At 43.3% G+C, this 26,489-nt stretch overlaps 1 protein-coding gene across 2 annotated transcripts in view; it reads left to right on the forward strand.

Annotated features, from left to right (window-relative positions):
• Positions 1-8,009: 8,009 nt before the first annotated feature.
• CDH20 (cadherin 20) overlaps positions 8,010-26,489 on the forward strand; it is a 61,885-nt gene continuing 43,405 nt past the window's right edge. The window contains exon 1 of one of the 2 annotated variants that reach the window (XM_044426412.1): positions 8,010-8,258. In XM_044426412.1, coding sequence (XP_044282347.1) covers positions 8,010-8,258 — 249 coding nt within the window. The remainder of the gene's footprint in view (positions 8,259-26,489) is intronic. The other variant, XM_044426413.1, reaches the window with a different exon arrangement.

Consider the following 26,489-nt stretch of genomic DNA (forward strand, 5'->3'; position numbering starts at 1 on the left):
CAATTATTTTTATTGCTAAATTATTGCTGTACTTTTTTCCATGCAAATTGCAAAATCCTGCTTGCTTGTGCTTCTGATTTATGTAGAGACCTATCATCTTATGGATGTGGGTGGGAGGTGGTAAAGTACTTTTGTCTCCGCATTAGAGCACTCAAAATAGTAAGGATTTGCCAAATTAAGGATACCCCACAGTTGTGTCAGAGGGCTCCATTTCTGAATCACACCTAAAGACAAAGATGCTTCTAAATGCCGAAAAGATTATGGCCTCCTCATACTAAACTGTACATGAACAACCATTAATAGTCAAGCTCAGTTCTACACAATGAGAGACTTTCTAGTTCCAAAGATAATAGCACCCTGAGGATGGTCATGCTGGAAGAGTTGCCAGAATAAGCATGGCCCACCCACCCTGCCACCATTTTGACATATTTTTCCTTTCCTTTGGCAACATATGTACAACATATTGGATCCCAATGCAAAAAGCCACTTTTGGGGGGGGGGGGGAATTGACAAGAACAGGGTATGTCATTGGCCGTGGACTGCTTTTGACTTCCTCAGTAAATGTCATAAGGGGTGACATTATGGGTGTCATAAGTATAGGTTAGGGGACAAGGTGGACACAACTGAGCTCTCATTGGGAACCAACCCGGCACTCAACAACAGCACCACCAAGCCCGAGGGTAAGCTGCTATGCCTGCAGGGGTTGTCCCATCGATGGAAGAACCAGAAGAGAGGACAGCAATAAGATAGCTGACCCCATTATTATATAAATAATGAGAAAACCGTGGTTGCACCATGTTTTAGTACATCTCTAGTCTTATGTAGGTATTCGGAAAAGAATGAAAGTTGATGGATGAGCAGGAACTTGCTAGACTTACTTTGTTCCACATGCTCATCAGTGGCACCTTCTCAAACTGGGGTGAGGCAATGAGTGGGGTACTGCAGGGTCCAGTCCTGGGCCCAGTGCTGCTCAACGTTTTTATCAATGATTTGGAGGAGTAAGTGCCCTGTAAGATGGAAACAGGTGTCAAGGGGTTCTTGATAGCTGGGCATGCCCGGCTGAAAAAAAAGAATGAAATTCAATAGGGACAATAGCTGAGCTCTGCACCTAGGAAAAGGAGACCAAATGCACCATATGGGAATACTTGGCTCAACAATACTGCGAGTGAGAAGGATCTTGGAATTTTTGTAGATTGTTGCAATAGTCCAAAGGAGGTTTATAATATTCTTAATGATATACTATGTTGAAAGAATTGAATTTCTTCAGTGTGTGAACGAGTTGGATAAAGTTGAACTGTGCAGTCAGAATCTAGATGCCATGGCTGAGCTGAGGTTGATAGTTTGATGAAAATGAATAGATTACATGTGTTTTTATGTATATGATCAGAGTGATGTAAGAGTTGGGTATACATAATTAAGTTTTTTTTAAAGTTGTAGTGTATGTTGTCGTTAGTCGTGAAGTCATGTCTGACCCATTGCGACCCCATGGACAACATTCCTCCAGGCCTTCCTGTCCTCCACCATCCCCCAGAATCCACTCAAGCTCACACCAACTGCTTCAGTGACTCCATCTAGACACCTCATCCTCTGCCGTCCCCTTCTTCTTTTTCCATCGATTGTTCCCAGCATTAGGCTCTTCTCCAGGGTGTCCTTCCTTCTCATTAGGTGGCCAAACTATTTGAGTTTCATCTTGAGTATCTGGCCTTCTAAAGAGCAGTCAGGGTTGATCTCTTCTAGGACTGACCGGTTTGTGCCAAACTTAAGTCAGCGGTTCTGCAAGAAAGGACACAACCTTATCCGCATTTAGACAGTAAAAACAGGCTCACGGCTCACATCATACCCCAGTTGGGGCATGCTGAGAGGGGTAGGTCTTTTTGGCTTTATCAGCATGGGTAGAATTGTCCCCTAAGATGAGCACATTTTCTTCTGGACGAGACAAAGTTAACAGTAACTCAGTTGTTAGTGTTGGCAAGCAAGCTATTGCCTTTGGGACATAGGAATAGGTGTAATAGTACAGGTTAGGGAACAAGTGGCTGGAGAGCAGCACTTGTGAAAGGGATCTCAGGGTGCTGGTTGACTGCAGGCTAAACATGAGGCAGCAGTGTGATGCGGTGGTCAAGAGGGTAAACGCCACCCTTGGTTGCATAGCCAGAAATGTGGCCTCTAGATCCAGAGAGCAAATATTACCACCCTATACAACTCTGGTGTGCCCGTAACTGGAGTATTGTGTTCCATTCTGGGCCCCTCATTACAGGAAGGATATAGCCAGGTTAGAGTCAGTGCAGTGTAGGGCCACAAGGATGGTGGCTGGATTGCAGGGAAAGCCGTATGAGGGGAGACTGAGGGAACTGGGTCGTTTCAGCCTGGAGAAGAGGAGACTCGAAGGGGATCTGTTGGCGACATAAAGGTATGTGAGGGGGTGTCACATGGAGGTGGGCAGAGACCTGTTCTCCCCTGCAGAGGAGGGCAGGACGCACTTCAATGGAGCAAGGTTCAATTTGGATGCCAGGATGTACTTCCTGACACTTCGGACCCCAAGGGTATGGAATGGGCTTCTACAGGAGGTGGTTGAGGCCCCATCAGTGAGGGAGTTCAAGGATAGGCTAGACATGCACATGGTAGGCATGTCATGAACAGAGCCGGCTAGAGCCAGGGGTCAGACTAGATGGCCCGGGAGACCCCTTCTGACTCGCTCTGTTTCTATGTTTCTGTGTAATGGCTATATTAAGCAGGCAGGCATGTGGAATACATCTTACCTCTGCTCATTAATCAACACAACTGCATCACCATCATATGAATGTAGAATCTTGATTCTACAAGGTTGTTGAATGTTCTGCATCCAGTCCAACAATGTGCTAAAAGTTTATCAAGTAAATGCATCCATTCACATTAAGATGCAAGGAACTGACTGTTCTCTGTTTGGCAAGAATAAGCAAATACTGCACACATGAGACAGATGATTTTCAAAAGGCTTGTGTAATCCAGTTAATCAAAAGCAATGTGTACTTAAGCTCTTCTCAATGAGATCTCATTTCATGATGAATGTAAAAAAAGATGCAGCTAGTTTTGTATAAAAGTAGATTTTATTTTTCAAGAACAGAAAGGCTTTTATTAGAACTAGATACAAATGCACTTTTACTGTATTAAAACCTAGTGCAATATTTACCTGAAAGTAAGTTCAGCTCTGTTCAATAGAGCTTTCTCCACTGTAAATTTACAAAGGACTGAAACCTTAATAGAGATGACTTCCAGGTAGATTAAATGTTTGCATCTCCCTTCTGAGAAACATTGATGATGGCAGTATCATTATATCATTACCATAATTCTTGAATGATTACAGGCACCCTATGGAGAGTAGACAGAATGCAAAGCTTACCTGCAAAACACGTATGTTTTTTGGCTCATTGGCTGATTTTGCAAGGAGACAACGGTGAGGTGCCACAAGGATAAATATGTATGCGGGCCATACTCTCCCTAGAACATCCACAAAGCTCCATCTCCGAAGTTGCTCTTGTGCCTTGGAGCTGCACTTACCACAGTTATTTCCGTGCCAGCTATGAGGGCAGCAGGAGGCTACTCCAGCTTTGGAGACACAGCACCAACCTCAAAGAAGTGGCCACTGTTGAAGCTGGTATTCTAAATTCCCCTGACCCTGTCTAGACAGCATCTAGCATCCATAGGATGGTGGCCTGAATGTTTTGTATAGCCATATCTTACCTGATACCTAATTATAATAATTGAAAATATAGATATGGACATGAAAATAATATCTGTATCCACATATCATACCAACTTTATTCTTCTGCTGTAGTAGCAGAGAAATGAATTCAGCTAGACTGGTACTAAAGATGAGTGAAATCCCTGCAGAATTCTGTGTGGAGGAGATTGCCCAGAAGGCCTTGAAAAGTGGATTTCCATGGAGAAACCAGCCACAACAAGATATTCTCACTTAGTATAGTGGAAGAATGTGGCCATGCTAAAACCAAGATGTATAGCAATTAATGTTACCGGCAACCCAAACACGCCAAAGCCTTCTGTTGCCAGTGAGAATGGGTGTAATGCTGCATCATTTGTTCGGTTATTACCCTAAGCTATGCTGGTGTGCACAGATGTTCAGAAAGCAAGAGTGCTTGCAAGACAATGTTGAGCAGAACTGCTGATGACTCATTCTAAGATCCCTGTACCATGAGATTAGTTAAAGGGTTGCTACATACCTTTGAACAAGTTTCTCGTGGGAATGCAGTGAGCACAGTCCTGATCCATCAAAATTGCTGTATGTTTTGACAAAGAGTTCCACAGGAGACAGACTACAAATTCTATTTGTGCTTCACCATATGTAAGAATTTTGCTAATCCTGCCAGTAAGATTATCAGTAATGCTCACTGACTTGCATCACTGACAGGAGCATCAAATTCTGAAGGCATTTCCACAGCAGACAGAAAGCTAGAATTTTATACATGAATGGCTCAACATAACTTGCTTACTCAAAAAGCTTGAAAACTATGCATTTTTAGCTCTCTCTTTCCAAACTCAAAACATGAATTCTGTGTCATGGCAACAGTTCGCACTCCAGTGCAAAGCAACCAGAGTCACAGGTAAGATGGGAACATTGGACCATAGGATTGATTTTCATCACACTGGAGGCCGCCTTAGATGCAAACTAATGTTCTGTCTAAAATGCACCATGGAACTACTTTTCTTACTTCTATGTAAAGACATGTGGTCCTGATTCAGATTGGAGCCATGGCACTCTCCTAAGAGGGTCCTCTGCACTTTCCACCTATGCATTTTAAATGGAATTCTGCACACAGTGCAGGGCAGAGCAGAGCAAAAATGAGAGGAGGATCCATCAAAATCAACAGAGCCTTTGTTTCCTTCTTTTGTTACAACCCGCCCACTGGTGGGTAAAATTTCAAGAAAGAGGCAGGTACAGTGTTTCTACCTTCCTGTGATCCCACTGTCTGAATCAGGGTTGTGCAATCCGTTCAAACATCTGTTTCCTGAAACCTAAAGTCATGGATGTTTATAAGCTTCTGTTTACATATTTGCACTTTTATCTGTACAACATAAAAACTTCAAAATATGTTTTGTTCCTTTTGAGTCTTCAATTATGAGTGTGATCAGGCTGGCATCACCTGATTTTTTAAACATATTTTTAGTTAACACTATTCAGTGGGTAGTCAAATCAAATTTTACAACAGAGAGTAGACTGAAATCCTAGTAAGTTTTTAGAGCCCTCTGAAAAGATCAACTTTAAACATTCTGAAGAATGTATTTCTCTGAAGAGAATGCAGAATGTTTGTTTGTTTGTTTGTTATTTGCATTTATATACCACCCTAGTAGCCCAGAGGGGTAACATTTTCTCCCCGTACCCCATAATAACATCTGAACCATTAAGCATTCATTAATAACAAGGGGTCTTCTGACACCTCAATGACTAACAAATTTATTCTACAATAAGCTTTTGAGGACACTGATAGCCTCCATGAGAGCATATGCTAGAATCAGTGTATTAGTCTTTAAGGCGGTGCAAGATTCTGTGTTGATTTTGCTGCACGACGCTGACACGACTCCCCTTCTCGAAATTAAGCGCACAGAGAATGTTCTTTAACTGCACTGACAGAGTAGCAAACTGCAGTGCCACCTCATTAAATCCAGTGAAACAGTGAAAGAAAAGGCAGCTACAAAGCATGGCCTGGAGTGAGGTCACCAGCTAATCTAACTTCTTGACAACAAAAGATCTTTGACTGATGAGAAAGGGTGCTTTGATGGAGATCAGCATTCCTGGGCCCAAATGAGTCTTTCAGGCTCAAGGAGGAAAATTTGTTAGCTTGACTCAGTGAGGCATATGCCACAAGAGCATCCGACTATAGCATTCTGAGACCTTTGCCGTTGATATAATGATTGACTGACCATTCAGAATTCTAGAAATGTCACATTAACTGCAGTGGCCAGTTCCTCAGAGAGCAGGCAGCAGCATTTGAAGCCTGGCTTGAGGCAGCCAAAGGTTGGGTGCTAAATGAATAAAGTTACACATAGTTTACAGCTACTAAAATCACACCACAGTGTTGCAAGGTCTCATATATGTATGTGACGTAACACAGAGAATTTTGCAGAAGTAGAAAAAAAGAGGGTAACCAAATCAGTACCCGGCATTAGTTATATAGTACAATTCTTATGAAGCAAATCCTCTTTATAAATATTATCAAATCTGTTTGGTCATAAATTTATTTATTTATTTATTTATTTATTAAAACATTTTTATGCCGCCCCATTCGCCGAAGCCTCGGGGCGGCTTACAACATAGATAAAACAAGTTAAAATCCATATAAAATAATCTTGATTAAAACTCACATTATAAAATAAGCCGCCCTGGCCAGATAAAATTCAATTGTATTTAGCATTTAAAATGTTGCTTAAATAAAAAGGTCTTAGCCTGGCGCCGAAAAACAAATAACGACGGCGCCAGGCGGACCTCTCTGGGGAGCGCATTCCATAACTTAGGCGCCACCGCTGAGAAAGCCCTTCTCCGAGTAACCACCCTCCTAATTTCTCTCACGGAGGGCTCCCGGAGAAGGGCCTCTCCCGCCGATCTCAGGGGGCGACTGGGCAAATATGGATGTAAGCGCTCCTTCAGGTAACCAGGACCCAAGCCGTTTAGGGCTTTATAGGTCATTACCAACACCTTGAATTGGGCCCGGACTTCAATGGGGAGCCAGTGAAGCTGACGGAGAACTGGCGTCATGTGAACATAACGTCCAGTCCCCGTCAGCAGCCTGGCAGCTCTATTCTGAACCAATTGAAGTATCCGGACCGTCTTCAAGGGTAGCCCCACGTAGAGCGCGTTACAGAAGTCAAGACGGGAAGTCACCAGCGCATGAGTCACTGTTGCAAGGCAGTCGTACTCCAGGTAGGGGCGCAGCTGATGAATCAGCCGAAGCTGGAGGAAAGCGCTCCTCGCCGCTGTTGTCACCTGAGCTTCAAGTGAAAGCTCCGGGTCGAGGAGCACTCCCAAGCTGCGGACCTTGTCCCTAGGAGGGAGTGCAACCCCATTCAGGACAAGGTTCAGGTCACCTTCTCCGAAGCCCGAACCGCCAACCAACAGGACCTCCGTCTTGTCTGGATTGAGCTTCAGTTTATTGGCCCTCATCCAGCCCATTACCTCGGCCAGGCACCGGTTCAGTACAGCCACTGCCTCACCTGGATTGGTGGAAAACGAGAGGTAGAGCTGGGTATCATCAGCATACTGATGGGTCCGCAGCCCACACCTCCTGATGACCTCTCCCAGCGGTTTCATGTAGATATTGAACAGTAAAGGGGACAAAATGGAACCCTGCGGTACCCCATGGCAAAGCTGCCATGGCGCAGAGCCATAGTCCCCCAGCACCACCTTCTGGAATCGGTCGTTGAGATAGGAGCGGAACCACCGCAAAGCGGTGCCTCCGACCCCCAATCCCGCCAGCCTATCCAGAAGGATACCATGGTCGATGGTATCGAAATATCACACACACACGCATATGTATCTTGTTAACTCAAGCTAATCAGTAATATAGTAAAATCTGGTAGCAATCTTAGCAGACTAGAGGTTATGCCTACATGCACATGGTAGGCACGTCATGAGTGGAATCAGCTGGAGCCAGGGGTCAGACTAGATGGCCCAGGAGGCCCCTTCTGACTCACTCTATTTCTGTGTTTCCTTTATAGCTATTCAGTCATTACCCCCGTGTGATAACGTAGTTCTGCAGATTATGAGGAAAGGGTCTCCTTTTACAGAACCTTCTTATCACATTTTTATGAGGGAATGCAAAACTCCATGAAGCATGCTTCTTTAAACCAAAAGCAACTTTACTCAGAGTTCCTTGCTAGCAATTTGAACACTTTTCTTTAACTTTACAGAGACCATTGTCCCTGATGTGGGTGGCTTCATATTGTTGAAGTGCGTGGAAGTGCCAAAGGCCTACTTCCTGGATTCTCTGAAGGAGCAGCTCTGCGTTTGGAACTACTCTACTATGCAGACATCATGCAGGATGGACCGTGCAAAGAAGTGGCTTGGGCTAAGCATATCTTTAAGTTTTTGCTTAATGATGAACCTCATTACAGTTGTATTTTGCGGGAGCAGCCGACCACCCAGCAAAAGCCGAGGAGATAGTCTGTCGGACAGCTTGCTTCTTCATCAGCGCATGAAGAGGAGCTGGGTGTGGAACCAATTCTTTGTTTTGGAAGAATACACTGGGACGGACCCCTTGTATGTGGGAAAGGTAAGCGGCATAAGAAGGAATGGCATATTAGACTGTTGCTAAGTAGAACAAAAACGTACAGTATATGTCGGACATCAAACAAATTGTTTGTTATACACTGCCTCTAACAGAGCAATGTTAGCCACACACAAAAGATGATTTAGTTCCATGAGGCTCTATACTGAGAAAGACAACAGCATGTTTGATAAGTGCAATCTGAGTTAAACACTCTTAAGCTTATTTCTGGTTCCAAGGAGGTGAGCTTTGAGGGAAAATTTGGAAAAGGAGGGAGATGTACGTGACATCACACAGGTTTTCTATTCCATTTTCCTTCTGGCAGTATATTTGTGGACATCTAATTTATTTCACTTCATGAGAGTTTCATGCTGGTGACCCCTTGAGTTGTGAATGCTGTCTCCTTTGAGAAGCTGTCGATGATTTGCCTTTTTCCAAAAGATCAGCACTCGCTAGCAATTAGCAGCTCTAATTGGTGTCACCATTACAAAATCTCAAACAGTCTGTATAGGAACTGCTTCACTATGAGAGCACAGAGCAGTAATTTTGATCCAAAGGGACTCGGGGGGAGTGGTGCATTTTCTGTGGCCGAGACTGATGAGAACCCTGACAGCCAGTGTGGTGCAGTGGTTAAGAGTGCGGGACTGGGGCTCAGGTGATCTGGGTTCTGGTCCCCAGAGTCTCTGTCTTTGGGCCAGAGATTCTGAGCCCTCACAGGGTTGTTGTTGTGGGGATAAGACTGAGACCAGCAGGAGGAGAATGAGGTAAGCCGCTCTGAGTGCTTTAAAAAAGAAAAAAGGCAGGATGTAAATCAAATAAGTAAATAAGACAAAATAAAAAGGACTAGCCAGCAGTTTTCTTTTGTTTTTTAATAAGGCTTCTTCAAGGGACCTTCTTAAATTCACGAGAGTTGCTTCTGATTTCCTCAGGAATGAGTACAGGAAATTTGTAAGGAATGGTTAAGAAATTTGTTCTGTCTGAATTTTTATGCAACTTGATCAGATTTGAACTACCAAACCCATTGTGGCCCATGCTTTTTCCCGTGCATCTTGCAAGACACTCGTGGGTCTTCTCCACTCTGTTCCCCGGTACCACAGTGGTTTGCATTTCCCTTTGCCAGCACTAATCATCAGTAAAACACAGCAGAAAGGAAATGCATGCTCCAGTGACATCAGAGTATGTGTGAGTTGCTCTGGGTGTTACTGCAGATGGGGGTACATGCAATGGAACTGTTTCTTTAGTGTTAGAGTTTTGAGCATCTCAGTGCAACGCGCGGTTCCAGCTTGATTCTTTCAGACTTACGTTATATGCTGTCTTTTCATTAGTGAAAGCAAGCACAAAGTGCTGTTCGAAGACAGAGCAGAAATAACCATGCATTCTTTATTCATATAATTGAATGACGGGTGGGTGGCTTACTTGGGTCTGATATCTATTTGCTTCCTTCTTTCCCCTCCATGGCTCTTCAGGCTGTCATGTGAGTGGAGGCTCAATGACTGTTACGGAACCTTAATGGATAGTGCCAGTGACATCACTGATGACATGCAAATCAGCATCCTTTCCTTTACACTTGTGCCATATGTCTTTTTTCCCATTTAATACATATGGACTGAGCCAGCAGTACCACCTCTCCTATTCACATAGGGATGTGGGTCGGAATTACATTGTCAGTTGCCAAAATAAAAACCTGAAATTGACGTGCAATTCTAGCCTATTATTATTATTATTATTATTATTATTATTATAACATTTCTATGCCGCCCCTTGCCGAAACCTCGGGGCGGCTTACAACATGATAAAATACATTGAAATACAATAGTACATAATAAATTACCAATAAATACAAAAATACAAAAAATACATTGATTTACAAATATAAAATTAAAATTATCAGTATAAAATAAATATATAGGAGGAGAAAGAGAAGGAAGAAGAAGTTGCCCTGGCCAGATCATATGTTTTAACAATTGAAATGATGTCTAAATAAAAAGGTCTTTACCTGGCGCCGAAAAACCAGTAACGATGGTGCCAGGCGGACCTCTTTGGGGAGTGAATTCCATAGGTTGGGTGCCACCGCAGAGAAAGCCCTCCTCCGGGTATGTATGTAGAGATACTTGTGCATAGGCCCCATTCTGAGAGGCTCTCTTTGTATGGATGTCAGATTAGATCCTAGCAGCATTGATTGAACAAGCCCATGAGTGGCTTTACTCATAATTTACCTTAGGCCATGCAGAATTACCACCCAATTCTATTGTATAATATCTAAGTAACTAAGTACTAAGTTTAGAAGTAACAGGAACAATATTTGCAACTGAAACTCAGTAGAGCTCAAGATTTGTTCCTAAGCTCTATGATTACTGCTCTAGATTAAGGACGCATGAATCCAGCTATGCCTGGTCTGTGCCGCTTTCATGTGTGTTTACCCATAAATCTGCTCTGCCCTGTGCTTGATTTCACTGACACATTCACACTAAACGTTTTCCTTCAAAATACGGTATTTAAAAATGTGTTCTGAAATTGTCTGGAAGTGTTATCTGGAAACTGCAAACACTGATCATAGCTACTCCAGGAGATGTAGATCAGGTTGGTTCACATCAGAAACTGCACATACTGAATTTCACAAGCATTTGTACTCTAGATGTACAAAGTGAAGGTCTCTCTTTTAACTTTTTATTTTAATAACAATAAAGGTTGAAAGAAAGAAAGAAGAACAAATGAGAATACAAGTAAAAATTACAGAGAAACACCAAGGGTTCTTAAACAAATGTTACATAGAATATCAAGTATTTAAAAAGGTCACTGTAAGTCAACGATTACTATTCTTTCTACTCAGTAACTTTTTTTAGACCTTACTTAAAATTCATTGCAAATGTTTCTAATCTCAAACAATTTTCTCAGAAATTCTGTTTCCTTTATGCCTATATTTTTCCATTATCCCTATTAAAAGGAAGTTGTGTGTAATACAACTTATGACTGATTTCTTTAGCTGGTTATCTTTCTACATGGTTGGTTAGGCTTACCATTACTACATAGCCAACTAACTTATTTTTCCAGTCTTCAATGAGTAAATTTCTTCTGCTTTCCATGTTAAGGCGGCTTTAACTCTAGCTGCAGTTACGTACTTAAATGGCTCTATTAATCTTAACTCAGCTTGCAAAGTGAAGATCTCTAAGGACTACCCCAGCCAGTCAGTGCACAAGGGCAACTAATCCGTGGATAATTGAGGTGTCTTCTTTGTAATAGATACCTTTTGTAGAAATTTTGCATTTGGCCTGCAAATGTTCTCCCCCTGACAGTGCATCCATTACTCTTGAGAAAGATAAAAGTTGCCAACCACAGGAAAGGAAGGAAAAAGGCCTCTACAGTTATACACAAAAATCAATGGAACCCCTTCAATGTGTGCTGAAAAGTGGTCTTCCTCAGGTGCCTATTTCAGTGATTTTGACTGGCGGCACAACACCAAACCAGTTTTACGTTTTCACCTCACCATATTGAAAGGTCGGTCCCTGTTGCTTCTTTTAGAATAAAGTTACAGTGGTGTGCGGGTTGAAAACAGTTGTTCAAGAATGCCGCTGAGGAAGACTTCTGTTTGAAACATTGGCCTCATGAAATGTCTATTGTGCAGCTCGAGGCCTCCTTCCTTCCTTCCTTTCTCTCCATTGCTCTTGCGGCTTTTGTCTAGACGGAGGCTACCTGACGGTTAGGCATGCCTATTGGATGACAGTGCAGGTAATGAGCCGATCAGCATCCCTGCCTTTCCACTACCGCCAAACATCCTTTTCATTTAATAAATCCCCAGTGGTCAAGCTTTTCCAGTGCGTTATCGCAGAGCTACACCCCCGAACTGTACACTTTGCAGCAATGCAATGCTCCCCCTGCACTTGCCGCCATGTGACAGCTCAGGCTAACATTCCATAATCGGGCAGCCTCTTGATGTGCTGGAGTACAAAACCCATAACTCCCAGCCTGCATGCCCATCAGGGTGATAGGAACTATCATTTGCTACATCTGTAGTGTTCCACATTAGGGAAGGCTGGCCTAGAGAGACAAATGCACAGCTATCAAATGCGGAAAAGAAAAGCTAACCATATCAAGCTGTTATTCTGTCCAGTCCATGAGCTGATGGAGTATGAATTAATAAAAAACTAAAGGATGTGCAGGGAGAAACTAAAACCACTGAATACATTCTGTTAGACACCAAACATGAAGGGAAGGCCATCATACTCACTCTGAATTATGAGCATCCACAGGCACCCAGCTGCTTCTTGCTGCACTACAACAAAGTGATTGGATGAGCATCTGAAAATTTCTTCTGTGAAATAAGAAATCTACAACAAATTCAAATGAATCTGAATTTCTGTAAATCTGACCCACAGATTCTGCAGCAGAACAGCTTTTCATGAGTTACATGGATTCTTCAAACCTGTACACTCTTATTTTTACTTTCCATAAAAACAGATATCCCGTAATTTTATGCAAATTATAAATATGAAAAATACTCATTTCCTCCCTTAGACTAAAGTGTGAATATGCAAATACTTGGGTGCAGGGATTTGGCAACCACACAAAATCCCAGTTCATCAGAGACTTAGCAATAGAATGAAAAACACCTGACAATCCACAAAAATATTTTTTTTATATTCATTATATTTATTTCATGTCTTTTTCCTTCCAACAAACTCAAGTTGCTTACATCATTCTCCTCCTCTCAATCTTATCTTCAAAATAACATTCCTGCCAGGGGCTGAGAATCTGCAGCTGGCTCAAAGTCACGCAGTTGGCTCTATGGCTGAGTGGAGGCTAGAACCCAAACCACATGAATCCCAATCCCAGCCTCTTAACCACAGCACCGCATTGGCTCTCAAAAGGCAGCCAGAATGGATGTAAGAAGGTCTGAATTAGACTTCCAGCTTCTGTGCATGTTGTCCACACTTCTTAGTTACTATAACTTGAGCTTGATGGATTAATCTTATTTAGCACACCTGTATAAAAAGTTCAACATTACGATTTGGTAGGCACATTATTTGAATTAGAATCAAGTGAGTGGATTGGTATAACTCTCAAATGAAAATAAACACAAAATATGATAGTTTGAATTACCCAGATTGTACATTCTTTCTCCTTTTATGAATGTTTAAACTCACTTTATTCTTATATAGTAGAATCCAATTCAGATATATTACTTATGACACTTTTCTAGTCTGCATGCAAAATAGTGGATGATTTTTCACTTAAACTTTATTCTGAGACCTGGAAGCAACATACACTGTGGTTTCTCTATAATCTGGAAAATGCTTGGATCAAATAAGAATTAGGATGTTTTTTGTTTGCCAACCAACTTCAATTTTTTCCTTTTTGTTTCAGGATTCAAAGCTTTCCTAGTACAAACATTTGCTTGCTTGCTCTCTCTCTCTCTGTTGCAGCCTTCTATTCTTATAACAAATATGTCCTGAGAGCCTGCATTTTTCATTTTACAATTTTGCATGATATTAGCTAGAGGAATCATCTCATATATACATACACTGTATTTTAGTACATACAGGTACCATAATATGGACTAAAGAATTCTGTACAATTGCTTTATTTATATATTATCAATAAATAAGTAGAGCCTGCTGATGGGTATGTTTCCCCACTTTAAAAAATCGCTTTGGAAAGTTGTCGTCTGCATTTCAACCATGGCTTCAGATGGTGAGGTGGAGTTAGTTTCAGCAAACTTCACTTCTCTTCCCATTTGGTAGCAAAACCTGTGTGTGCAAACAAGTGTTTGCCAATGCTGAGAAGGAACTTCATTCAGTTATTATTCTGCCGTAGTTTTTATTCAGTTCCGAGCAGCAAAGCTTCAGTACTTCTACAATATCATTGAGATAATGGCCAGGCTCACATGGCATAGCAAACAACACTGCCCTGTTTCCATGATGCAAGGATTCTTGCCCAAACTTGCCAGTCAGACAATCAGCTGGCTACCCCGGCAGGACAGTTTCTGCACTCCCTGCTCCATCCTCCCAGTCTGGCCATGCGTCCCGGCAGGCCCCACAAGTGAAATCCCCTCCCTTTCCTTATTCTTCCCTATAGACCGCAGCAGGCTCCTCCTAATTGGTCTGCTGTGGTTCTGAGGCTGCTCCCCCTCCTCCCCACTCTAAAGTGTTGCAGCCACTCCAGTCCCTGCAGATTTCTATCAAATGAGAATAAACAGCTTTTCATGAATCCCCCCTCTCAGTGTGTGTATTTTTGCACTGTCTTCCTGTTTCCTAAAGTAGACAGGGAGATGGACACATTGCTCACCCGATAAGAATAAAGCAGGTTATGATGCATCAGTTGCTAAGGTACTGAGGGCAGTACAGATTGAAAGTTAGAAGCATCTGCTTTCATGGCTGTTCTGGCTAGAGGCTCTTATTTCCATACCAACAATGGGGAAAAAACAGGTCTAAGCAACCAGAGAAACTGTGAAGTGTGAAAGCCCTAGAAAAGACCATTGAAAGACCATCATGGTTTCAGAAACACAGTCCTACCATGCAGGAGCTCCAGAACTGAGTATGGACAACACAAGAGACCCACAATGGTAGATTTCAGCATGGCTTCTTGTGTCATGCAAACCTGCCCAATTCTACTTACCAGGGATAGAATCTAATTAACTCAATCTTCCAAATAAATGCTTCCATCAGATGTACCGACAAAGAGGCAATTTCCCCTTCAACCTTTTGTGCACCCTCAAAATCTGATCTGGGGGTTAGACCCACCAGCCCAGATTTTGGAGAGTTTGGGTTATACAGAATTATGCTTTATCAAAACAAAAACAAAACAGCACTGCCACTTTTAGCAAACACATCCATACTTTCTCAGTACCACTTTCCTTTAGTTCTTGTTTTACCCACACTGATATTTATTCCTATAAGCTCTTACACCCCACATAGTTTTGAATATAATGTATGATGTAACAGAAATACTTATTAACAAATGAGCTTTCCCAGTCAATAATATTAAGTCAGGGTTGTTGAAAATCTTCCCAGCTCAAGGGCCAAATCCAATTTTAGAGAAGCTCCTGGAAGCACGGTTCCAGTGGTAGTTGGAACCAAAGGGCCAAAACACCAAAAATACCAGTATGTGCTGAAAGCTCTTCCTGCCAGAAACTAAATATTAGAATTGCCATTTCAACCTTTTATAATGGGAAAAACACTACACAAAAGCTGAGAAACTGCAAAAAAGACCAGTGGTTGGAGGAAAGGTGGTGAGGTCAGGGAAAGCCGGAAGACTAAATGGACCCCTGGTCTGAGTTTCTGCACCCCTGCATTAAGCAGTAGTGTCTGCAAATAAGAATGAAAACGATGTCAAGAAGGAGCCCTGAGGAGCGCTTGCTGGGTGCTTGATGCTTCTACTAAGTACTCAGGCACCCAGTAAAATGATACTTCATGTAACATCTGGACGTTGCTGTTCCAGAGTTTTAGGAGATAGAAATCAATAGGCATCTTGCTTTCTTTGCAACTAGGGAAGGGAAGCAGCATCTGTGGTGGCAACAATGTGGACTTATTCTGAGATGAGCCTGAGCCTTGCTGGAATTTGGGATTAGTTCATAGAAAGTTCAGGGTCACCATCACAAGCTCTCCAAATTCAAACTGCAGTACAGGCAGTCCCCAAATTACAGATGTCTGAGTTACAAAGAATCTGCACTTATGAACAAACTGCCATGAAGCCTATTAATTTTATTAAATTACTGTGGAAAATCATCATCACCATAGAGGGAGAGGAAGTGAAAGGGGAGAGATAAAGGCGTCCAAAGCATGCTTTCCTGCTCTGCCCAGCCAGAAACCCTCCTGCATTTCCTTGCTGCAAAGATGATATGCTAGTGAGTTTGGGCAAGTGGGAAGCCAGAGATATTCATGGGTTTTCCTTTTTCATGGGTCCTGCATCCCTAACCCCAACACATGTGAAGGGCTGGCTATACGTGATCCAACTTACATACAAATTTGAGTTAAAGATGGATTTCTGTTTTCTCAGAAAAATTTCTGTTTTCTCCTCCTTTGTAACTCAGGGACTGCCTATATTTATAAGATACCACTAATTCAGCACGAACAGCAGACTGTGTTTGAATGCCTGTGTGTGGCCATATAACAGGGGTGGACTACCTGAGAAGGCAAATACTAACTGAGTATTGGGACCCACAGGTAGCTCTTTGAGTTTATTTTGTGGCTCACCACTGAAGGCACCCATGAGCTCCCAACTTGCCACCCGGCACTGCCGCCCCATGGGTGCCCGCTGGAGGCTCCCAAACATGTGACGTTTACCTTATGTGGCTCTTCTGTTGAGTTAGTCTGGCCACCCCCACCGTAGAACATCACATACTATGTCTGTGGTACAAAATAATTTGTTTATTTGTTGTTGTTTTTATTTTGACTTTATACGCCACCCCATTTCCAGAGGCTTTGGGTGGTTTACAAGAGATTTTAAACCAACAATAATTAAAATTCAGCCTAAAAACAAGCATATTAAATAAAATTACCTGGGGAACTAATCTGGGAAGGCCTGTTAGAAGAGATATGTCTTTCACTCCCTCTTGAAGGTGGCAGGCTGGAATATCAAACACATCTGTCCCAGCAGGCCATTTCATAGTCTGGGGGCAAACATTTGTTGTTGGTTCAAATAATAATAAATGAATAATGTTAATGGCAAATTATATCCATAGTGGCAGAATCCTGCCTTCGATTACAAAACAAAACATAATTCTGCATGTTAGAAGAAACACCAGCAATTTCTAGCAACCTCAGCTGATCAGAAAATACTGGTAGACTTTACTGGTAGCGGAGACTTAGAGTGGAAGATGGAAAGAGGATTCCAGAAGAGGATGCAAAGGAATGCATTGTAAAGGAACTCTTCTGACAGAATTAAGACAACTTCCATCATTTTCCTCTTGTTTGACACAGTAAATCAGAAAGTTATCGGTTCCACCAGAAAGACTGGATTTTTCGTAGATCCAGTTGCTAAAGACTTATTTCTCAGAACAAACAAATAAATAAATTGATTTACTGTTGTGAACAGAGAGCTTCAGCTGTTGGGCAGTATAGAAATTAGATAGATAGATAGATAGATAGATAGATAGATAGATAGATAGATAGATAGGCCAAGTTTGACTGTTGATCCCATTAAGTGTTTGAACTGTTACCAAAACTATTGATACAGTGCAACAGGGTAACATTCTATTCAGTAATAAAGTAAAATAGTATCAGGATTATGTCATCAAGAGGAGGATATCTTCAACCTTATGACTCCATAAAGCATTTGGAAACATCAGATCAACCTCATTGTTGTTAGTGACACAAATGCCACTCCCCCAACCTTGAAGCTATGCTAAAGACACTTGTGAGGCCACAGAAGCACCTTTGATGTTCGCAGTTAAAAGGGAGGAGATGAAGGGCGGGTGCTTCAATTGTTTTTCCTCGCCTAGGGACCAAATTTCCTTAAAATACCTTGGCTCAAAATATTCTATACACCTCATGGATCAGGCCAGAGACCATTCAGTTGTGTCTCTGAAGCTGTCTCTAGTTTTGTCTCTAGAGACTGATTGGTTTCTCTCCACAGCCATCCAGAGACCTGAGGGCTCCCAGAATCAGGACATGAGGGCTTTGCTGTGTTGTTGCCCCCAGCACCTGGTATTCAGGGTTAGCCTGCCCCTGACAGGTTATTTTGCCCCCATGTTTTTTGCCATTAACCCACATAACCTTAGAAAAGATTGGTCAAGAAAGAAAGAGCAAGATGTGACGTCATACTCAGTGCTTCCCTGCCCTCACTTTGTTAGAAGACAGGAGAGTGCAGAAGACAAAAACATCCCAACATTATCTGTAAAATATAGTGTGGGATGGTAGAATTGCCTGAGTTGGTGGCAGCCATTTCTTCTTTTGTCAGCCATTTCTTCTTTAGTCCAGCAGTCAGTAACCTGGAGCCTTGATACTTTGAACTGTAACTCCGACAATCCATTGCCATTGTCCATGCTGGGAGGTATGGCAGGGTAAGTCTGGAGGGCACCGGGCTTACCAGGCTGTATGAAAGGAGATGTCAACTGTACATGTAGAACATGCAGGCTGCCCTTCACTTGCTCATGTTGTTAGCTCCTTTTTTAAAAATTCACTGGTATGGCTCTGGCATTTATGATTAATTTTAGAGCCTTAGGGCCATACAATATGTGACTGTAACTGTCTACCACAATGGTTATATGACAGCTCCCTAATCCACCTTGAATGTTTATATGTAGCATATATACTGGGGAGAAATCTAGATAGTTTTTCTTTTTATTTTCAAGGAAAGAATGCATTTTCTCACACTACCTAAAGTCAACAGAACTTTCGTGTTTGGAACACAGATCTCCAATTGTTATAAAAAAAGCAAACAAACTTGATTGCAGAGTAAAATGCTGATCCTACTTTCTTCTTTTGACGTTTTAGTCATCTTGGTCTATTCCAAGGGAATGCACTAGCAATGAGCTTAGAACAGAGGCCTTAGCTAAACAAAATGTATGGCGTTCTGTAATACATTTCCTCGATTCCAGCTGCATTATTGCTGATTCAGGGTATGACCTACGCAACATCTTCTGAATTCAATAAAAGTAGGAGCAGAGTTTATGTAGGCCAAAAGCAGGATGTTGACAGGTTGGGAAGAAGAGCATTCCCTAAAGATACATGGAGTCGTAAGGTCAGGCCTTCTGGTTGTCATGACTTACTATTTACCTTCTACAGTCAATAAAGCCACTCTGACACAGCATCTGTGATAATTTAAAGTCTCATGCAAATCAAAGGATGGCCTGATGAGGATGCAATGCAGTCCATTGCTTTATGAATTGGCAAAATGACCACACCTTTTTGAAACTATTTCTAGTCTGATTATAAATTTGACTATATATTTCTTCCTTTTACATTAGTATTTCATAGTCTTGGTTTTCCTCCTACCTTCCAGCATGCTTTCTCCTTGTTAAGCTCTGTTTCCATACTCTAGAGTTGGTATGAATCTACCTTTCACTTCTCCCTCTATATTTCATGCATTTTGGACAGCATGCTTTACTAAGGATATGTAAAAAGCTGTCATAAAATGACTTCCCATTATATAGAAGGCAAAGGACTGGGCATCCTTTCTTCCCTGACCCATTACTGTGGCTGTGCACTCAGGTAGTCCAAGTGACTTTTGATGGGGGTAAAGTAGAAAGATCCCATTCATATGCGATTCAGAATTAATAAATAGTAACTACAATTTTAATTCAACCTTTATTCTTTCACTTTTCTCTTTCATATATATTTTTATTTGGAATTATTGTGTTTCAGTTTAATGGTTTTGTTGCATTGTGTTGCATCGCGTTGCATGGCAGCTGGAAAATTTTGAAGCAATAAGTCAAAAGTTCCATGGAGGATGGAAAAATAGTCTGCCTTGAAAGTAGGGAAGCTCTTCCAATGTATGCCGGTAATACATTTGTCTTCTCTGTACCTAAACATTTACCTTCATCTGATTGCTGTTCTTCTACCCCCACCCCCACACAAAACCTTTGTCCTCTTTCCCTTGTCACAAGGTTGTCCCTCTACCAAGGGAGGCCCTTTATATGACCATGTACATGCAGCCTTCAAGTCACTCTGACATATGGTGACCCTGTGAATGAAACCCCTCCAAAATCCCATGACAGCAACAACTATAAATATTATTAATCCCTTTTGTAGCACAGAATCATTCAAGTCAATAGCTGCATGATCAGGCTCCCTTCTTGAAAATGACAGTAAGTAGCTGCAGGATAGGCTGAAAAGACTCTGGATCAATACCTGTATGGTGACTGCAGGACCAGGCTGAAAGGTAATAGAGTGAAGTAGGTGGCTTCAGAACCAGTATGGGTGTTTCCTGGGGGATACAGGGAAGAATCTGCAAGGTCAGGTTGAATGCCTGTAGCAACGTGGGTGAGTATCGACAGAATCAGGATGAAGTTCTGTACTACAGTTAAGTAGCTAGACAGTTGGCATGAATATCCATGGAGCAGTGAAGTTGCAGAATCAGAGGGAATGGGCGTATTTGCTTGTCACAACAACCCATCAAGTTAAATTATCACAATGCATTGCCTGAAGGGCCAAGAAACTACAGTGGGCCTGACCCTTGTTCGAACAGCTTTCTCTTCAGCATCAGCAAGGACCAGGTCTTCCCTTCTTCACTAGAAAGACACCTTCTCAGGCAGGAGCACGGAGCCAGCTGCTCCGTGCAACTGGAGGTAGTGCGGGGTGGAGGGCAGACAGTCAAGTGACAGGCACTGTCCCAGTGGGGGCACCACTACCCAGCTGCTGCCCCAAAGAAGATGCCTAGGGAAAGATTCAAGAGGAGCTGGGGTGCCTCCCTCTAGTAGGGCAGCTGTCGGTGGGGCAATCTGGCTGGCTGCTTGGCAGCTCTCTTTTTCAAGCCATCGCAGTAGGCAGACACCAGAGTACAAGGCATTGTTTCTTATCATAGTTTCTGAAAACCAAGCTTACCATGCTGAAATACCATGACTGAGCTTGGACAAAATACACCGTGGTCAGTTGTATCATGTGAATCAGTCAATGCCTACCTAATAGTGCTAGGCAGCACAGGTAAGCAATGAAGTGAGAACAATCTGTTACCAGGCTTGCTAGGCAATCAAGCAAATCTTTTTATTGTCAATTCTTTTTCTTCTCCTTGTAATGGAGAACTGGTGGAGGGCTCCTCGACTAGGGAAGGGTTAACCTTTGGTACAGAGGCCTGGCTGCTCCAGCCAGATGGCAATTCAAGGAAAACAAGGCGCCAAGACCATGGAGGCTTGATAGTGCCTGGAATGCAAAAAAAAAAAAAAAAAAAAAAACCCTAAGAAACTGTAAATTACTTCCCAGGACAGAGCCGTTCACATTCCCTTCCAAGACAGAGATTTCAGACCTAAAGGTTTTACAGTTCTCACCTGGGTACTGTCAGGAGATGTCACCCCAGGAGTCATCCGTTTGATCTACTGGGATAAAAGAAGGGAGCTAGGACAGATTAGATTCCTCTCTGAGGAGAGGTTCCCTGTTGGTGCCAGAGGTTCTGCAAAGAACACCGTGCTATTCTACAAGGAAGCAGCTGTGTTTGATGCTGTATTCTGTATTGGTGGTAGGAGCAGCTAGCTTTGTCTTTTTTTGCCCAAGGTGGCCAATTGGCCTGGGGGTCTTGTGGGAACTTGACAGTGTGAGTCCAATGAAATCGCCGCTGTCCACTTCCATGTTCCCTTCCTCACCTTCATGGTTGTTTGTGTTGTATGTTGTAGTGAAATTTTAAGACCCTCCACCCCTATATTATTTACCCTGTCTTTTAGTAAATCTGTTTTTCCCAATGCTTGGTTTGTCTTATGCTGAATCCAGTGTCTGGCACCAGGATTTGGGGGAGCAGGGTAGAAAGGTGAACCCTGCCAGCCGCTGGGAGGTAGGGACTCAGGGGCACCTGAAAGTTACACTCATGTGTGCTCCAGAAGCACAGGGACATCTCTTCTGCCCTCTAAGAAGTCAGCTGTTCCGCCACCCACGCCCCGGTTTTCTACTACTCCCATCTTACCTTCTTTGTTTTAGCTAGTTTTTCTAGCCTCTTTGCTTCATGGCCTCTGTGCCTTTCTTTTTTCCCCAGGCTTCGAGCATCCATGCCTTTATCATGTGTGTCTAACCTATCTCCTCCTTGTTCCTCAAAATCCTTGAGCCATTGAAGAGGCCCTGCCCTGATTGCCTTTCCTTCTGTTTTACCAGCTCTTTTCGGTGCCTAGCTACTGTTATTGGCCAACAGGGAATGCCCGGGAGGTTGTATGGTAACATAGCTCATTAAAATACTTGCTAGATGAAGAGAGCTTAGTTTCTTATTAAATGTAGTAATGGGGGAAGGGCAGTTTTCCTACACATAAAGATGGCAACATAGCTCCATTCTTTTTTAAAAGTGTTAGATCTGATGACCAGGGAGGACTACTAGAATCCTCTGGAAATTTCAAGTCATTTGGCCAGAGAACTACAAAATTATATTTCCATGTCAGTTCAAAGGGTAATAGCCAGACTAATTAATATCTGAACTTTTGACCCAGGATTTTACATTCAGGGGAAATTATTATCCCATGCTTGCTTCTGACATGAAGTCCCTTTGTCTGATCCCTTTGAAACCTGGCAAGTATTGTGCTCTTATTGAGCATGGTAAATTCTGCAAACATGTTGCTATTGGGTTGCAAAGCTCCAGAGATGGAGGTAACAACACTGGCTTGGTCTATCATTCAAAGTAATGTGTTAATGAGTGGTGGGGCCATTGGATCCTTTTTATCTTGCATACCCATTTTACTTTTCTACACTGTGTTTCAATAAAGCATGATTGTGTCTTCCTCAGTCCTTGTGGAAAGCTACTGTATGTCAAGGTAATTAATAAAGCTCCATCAGATGGATTGCATGAACCCATGAGACCTACAATGGTTTTAGTTTAGTTTTGTCTAAACTAGCAGCTGCCTGAGGGTCAATGGAACATGAGCAGGTCTTCCCTCATTCTCTCAACTGTGCTCCTAAAAAGCCATTACTCAGAACAATTAGCTAACTAGAATGTGTGCCAGGACCTCTTTGCAATAAACAATTCTCTGACTCTTCAGATGTTATTTATAAACATATAGGTAGATGCATGCAAACGTGCACTCGTGCACGCACTCATTTGCAATGGATAAAGTGAGAAGTGAGGAACAATTCAGTAGACTGTTTTAGCAATATTCACTTCTCAAAGGGTCTGCTTTTGTTGACAGTGACACTGTTCAGGGAGCACAACAGCCCACCATTCGTATTCCTGCTTGCAAATCCAATATTAAGGCTGACTGAGGAAGACAACCCTCAAATAATCTATGGGTTATTTATGTGTTGTCTGTTCCCTCAAACAACCCACAACACCAGGTTCACACAGCATGACAAGCTACTAGCCTACTGCTACTTGCAAATTCAAAATGGTGGCAGGTGTGCTTCACCAAAAGCCTTTAGTAAATTAATCCATAGTAGTTTAGCAAACATCTCCATTGGCTAAGGGGTAAACTATATGTGAATTGTGTAGCTATGGATCATAGTTGCTTTATTCTAATGTAAGTTCCTGCAGTTTCAATTTGGCTCAGGAGGGCATGGATGGATCTTCCCCCACATATACGTATTGTTTTCCTGAAATGTACTACTATAAGGGAGAGGTAGTAAAAGAAAAGTGTCTGCATTGATACTAATAGCAAATGGAATGCCACTCCATGGGGATGGAATTTGGGCAGGGGAATGGAGAAGGTTTAACACTCTCCTTCCCAGGCGCCTTCATTCTGATCTGCATCAGTTCAATGCATGTGTACAGGTTAAGAAAAACTATCACATGTAACTACAAGCTGTGCAATTAACATAACTGTTGTTTGGCCCTGAGTTTTCTAGAAACTGGAGCAAAGTTGGCATGGAAAGTAGAGATTTTGTTAACTTCATTCTGTGTGTTTCATGGATTATCAGACATCTTTCATGTTGTCATTTAACTGACAGATTTTTTGTTTGAGAATTTAGTTGGTTTGCAAATGAAGTAAATGCAAGATGCATTTGCAAATGAACAGAATTGCACAAACCCAAAAGTAGAAATCTGTCTACATGTCCATGGAATGTGTGGGGCTCAGAAAAATTCAGTCCACTAGAGAATTCACAAATCAGAGTCATAGAAATCTGACCTCATCTGAACCGGTGGCAGATTTCTCCAGCCTCCCTACTGTGATGTCATTATGGAAGAGGCCCTTCCCTCAGTTTTCCATAGTGAAATGGTCCTGTAATTTCTTACTCTTCCTTTCTGTCCTGAGGCAAAAGACAAGCACATCTACTCACACAAACTCGTTCTATCTACAGAAGCCAACTGTATGGCCAGATGAACCTTCCTTCACCAGAGACAAAAGGATAGCTTTTCTGCTATTCCACAAGTTGGGAGTTGCCATATGGCATGCATAGCACTGTCCTCCAACACCTCCCTGGTCCTTCCCACTCCCAGCATCTGCTGCCTGAAGCAGCGGCCTCATTCTGCCTTCCAGTCAGGCTAGCCCTGGGATGAGGGAGTCACATGAGCCTCATAATGTGTCAGTTAATCAATTGCATCATGAGGATAACATGGAATCATTCCTGTGCACAGTCTTCTGAGACCTTTGAAGGAAAGGTGAGATGCAAATGTTTTAGACTACCTGCTGAGCTACTCCAGATATTGAAGAGGATGTGACCCATGTGAGCGCAAGTCATGGTGTGATCCTTTCCTATATTAGTGGCATCCTCCCTGGGAACCCTTAGAGGAAGGACACTGAGAGAGTATCTTCCCACACTGATTCGTTCATTGTGTTTTGTACTGCTCCCTCCTCCAAGGATCTCGAGGTACCAGCACAGTTCTTCCACCTCTGCCTCATTTTATTGATGCCGTAATCCTGGGCCATCCAGGCCCAGAATGCACAACTCTGTGGTACCAGGGCCAGAACCAGAATCCATTTGGCATGAGCAGCCCACCAGAGAGCACCACTGATGGCTGCCTGCCTGCCTCCTGCCCTAAATGTCTGATTTCTAGCAGAAGCAGCACTGCTCAGCTGATTCCCAAACTGCCCCCCTGCAAGTGCCAGAGGGGCTGCAAACAGGTGGGAAGCAGTGCCCAGCAGGGGGTTCTGCCACTGCTGTTTCCTCAACCCACTTCCCTTTCTTGTCCCTGCCTGTGAGAGAAGCACGCCCAGCACAATGCGCATCCAAGTGCCTTTCCTGCAAGCAGTAGCGACAAAGTGGGAGGTGGCCTTTGCCCAGATTTTCCTGATCTGGCAACACCTCCCTGGCAAGCTGAGTGAGAAAGGGGAGCAACGCAGCCTCCCCCTTCACCCCTGCCACATACAAAAAAGGCACTTAGGTGGGCATTGGGTTGGGGAGACCTTCCTGGCAAGCAGGAGTGAGGACAGTTGCCACCGCTAGCTGGGCACCAACACCCAGCTGACTCCCACCATCCTCGATCACATGCATGGCAGGTGGGGGAATCAGCTGAGCAGCGTGGTCCCCAGGTGGGCGCTGAGCCTCGCCCTTCCTTCTGTAAGGCATGCAGAGGGGAGTGGCGGAGGACCCAGCTGTGCAGTGCTGCTGCCCAGTGGCACCACCATCCAGTTTCTCGTTGCCTCTCCAGCTTGCACACATGAGGGACTTCCTTCTAGCCAGGGCAGAGGGAGAGTCAGCCGGCAGTGCTGCTCCTGTCTACAACACCGCCCTCCTTCACCTGCACAGGTGTCGCACTCACCGCTCCTGCTCCAGTGGTCCCCCTGTAGTAGAAGGGGTGCTTGCTTGGCTAGCTCCCTTCTCCTTCGCTCTGCTCTGCTTCCAGACAGAGCAGAGCGAAGGGGTGCTTGCTTGGCGAGCTGTCATGGCGAGCCGAACTTGGCTCACATTCATGGCTGTCAGGGAAGAGCCTCCTTTCTCCTCATGATGCCTTCTGAGATACTTCCTGGAGGACTGAGAGGGAGGTAAACAGGGAAGGGGGAAGTGTTACCACTGTGAGCCTGATTGTTTGTCAGGCACATTGAGGTAAAAAAAAACTGCAACCACACTGCTTCGCTTGTTGCGACATGTGAGTCCAGCCACCAACTGGACCCTGATCAGCTAGTGAGCTGCATGACTGAGTAGGGATAGAAACACAGAAATAGAGCGACTCAGAAGGGGTCTCCTGCACCATCTAGTCTGACCCTCGGCTCACTCACGACATGCCTACTGTGTGTATGTCTAGCCTGTCCTTCAACACCTTCACCAATGAGGCCTCAACCATCTCCCGTGGAAGCCCATTCCATACCCTCGGGGTCCTAACTCTCAGGAAGTACTTCCAGGCATCCAGTTTGAACCTTGGTTCCCTGAGCTTTGTTCCACTGGAACGCATCCTGCCCCCCTCCACAGGGGAAAACAGGTCTCTACCCACCTCCGTGTAACACCCCCTCACATACTGTGAATCTCTGTTTCTCCTGGCCTCGTCCATCCGTGGCCTAGAATATGCTAGACTGTAGAAACAAAGGCAATGAAGTTAACTTAACGGGTGATTAGTGTTTTGTTGTACCAGGAACACCACCTCTTCTCTACAAATAACACACCCATGAGGAAGCAATTCCCATTGACCTGAGTAGAATTTTCTTTAGAGAAAATCGCTCAGGCTTTAGTGTTCCACACTTTCAATTATTTCCTTCCATTTCCCCCCCCCCCCCCGCCCCACACACACACACACAGAAAAGCAGGC

This window comes from Varanus komodoensis, unplaced genomic scaffold, assembly GCF_004798865.1.
Source record: "Varanus komodoensis strain SLA01 unplaced genomic scaffold, ASM479886v1 scaffold17, whole genome shotgun sequence".
NCBI lineage: Eukaryota > Metazoa > Chordata > Lepidosauria > Squamata > Varanidae > Varanus > Varanus komodoensis.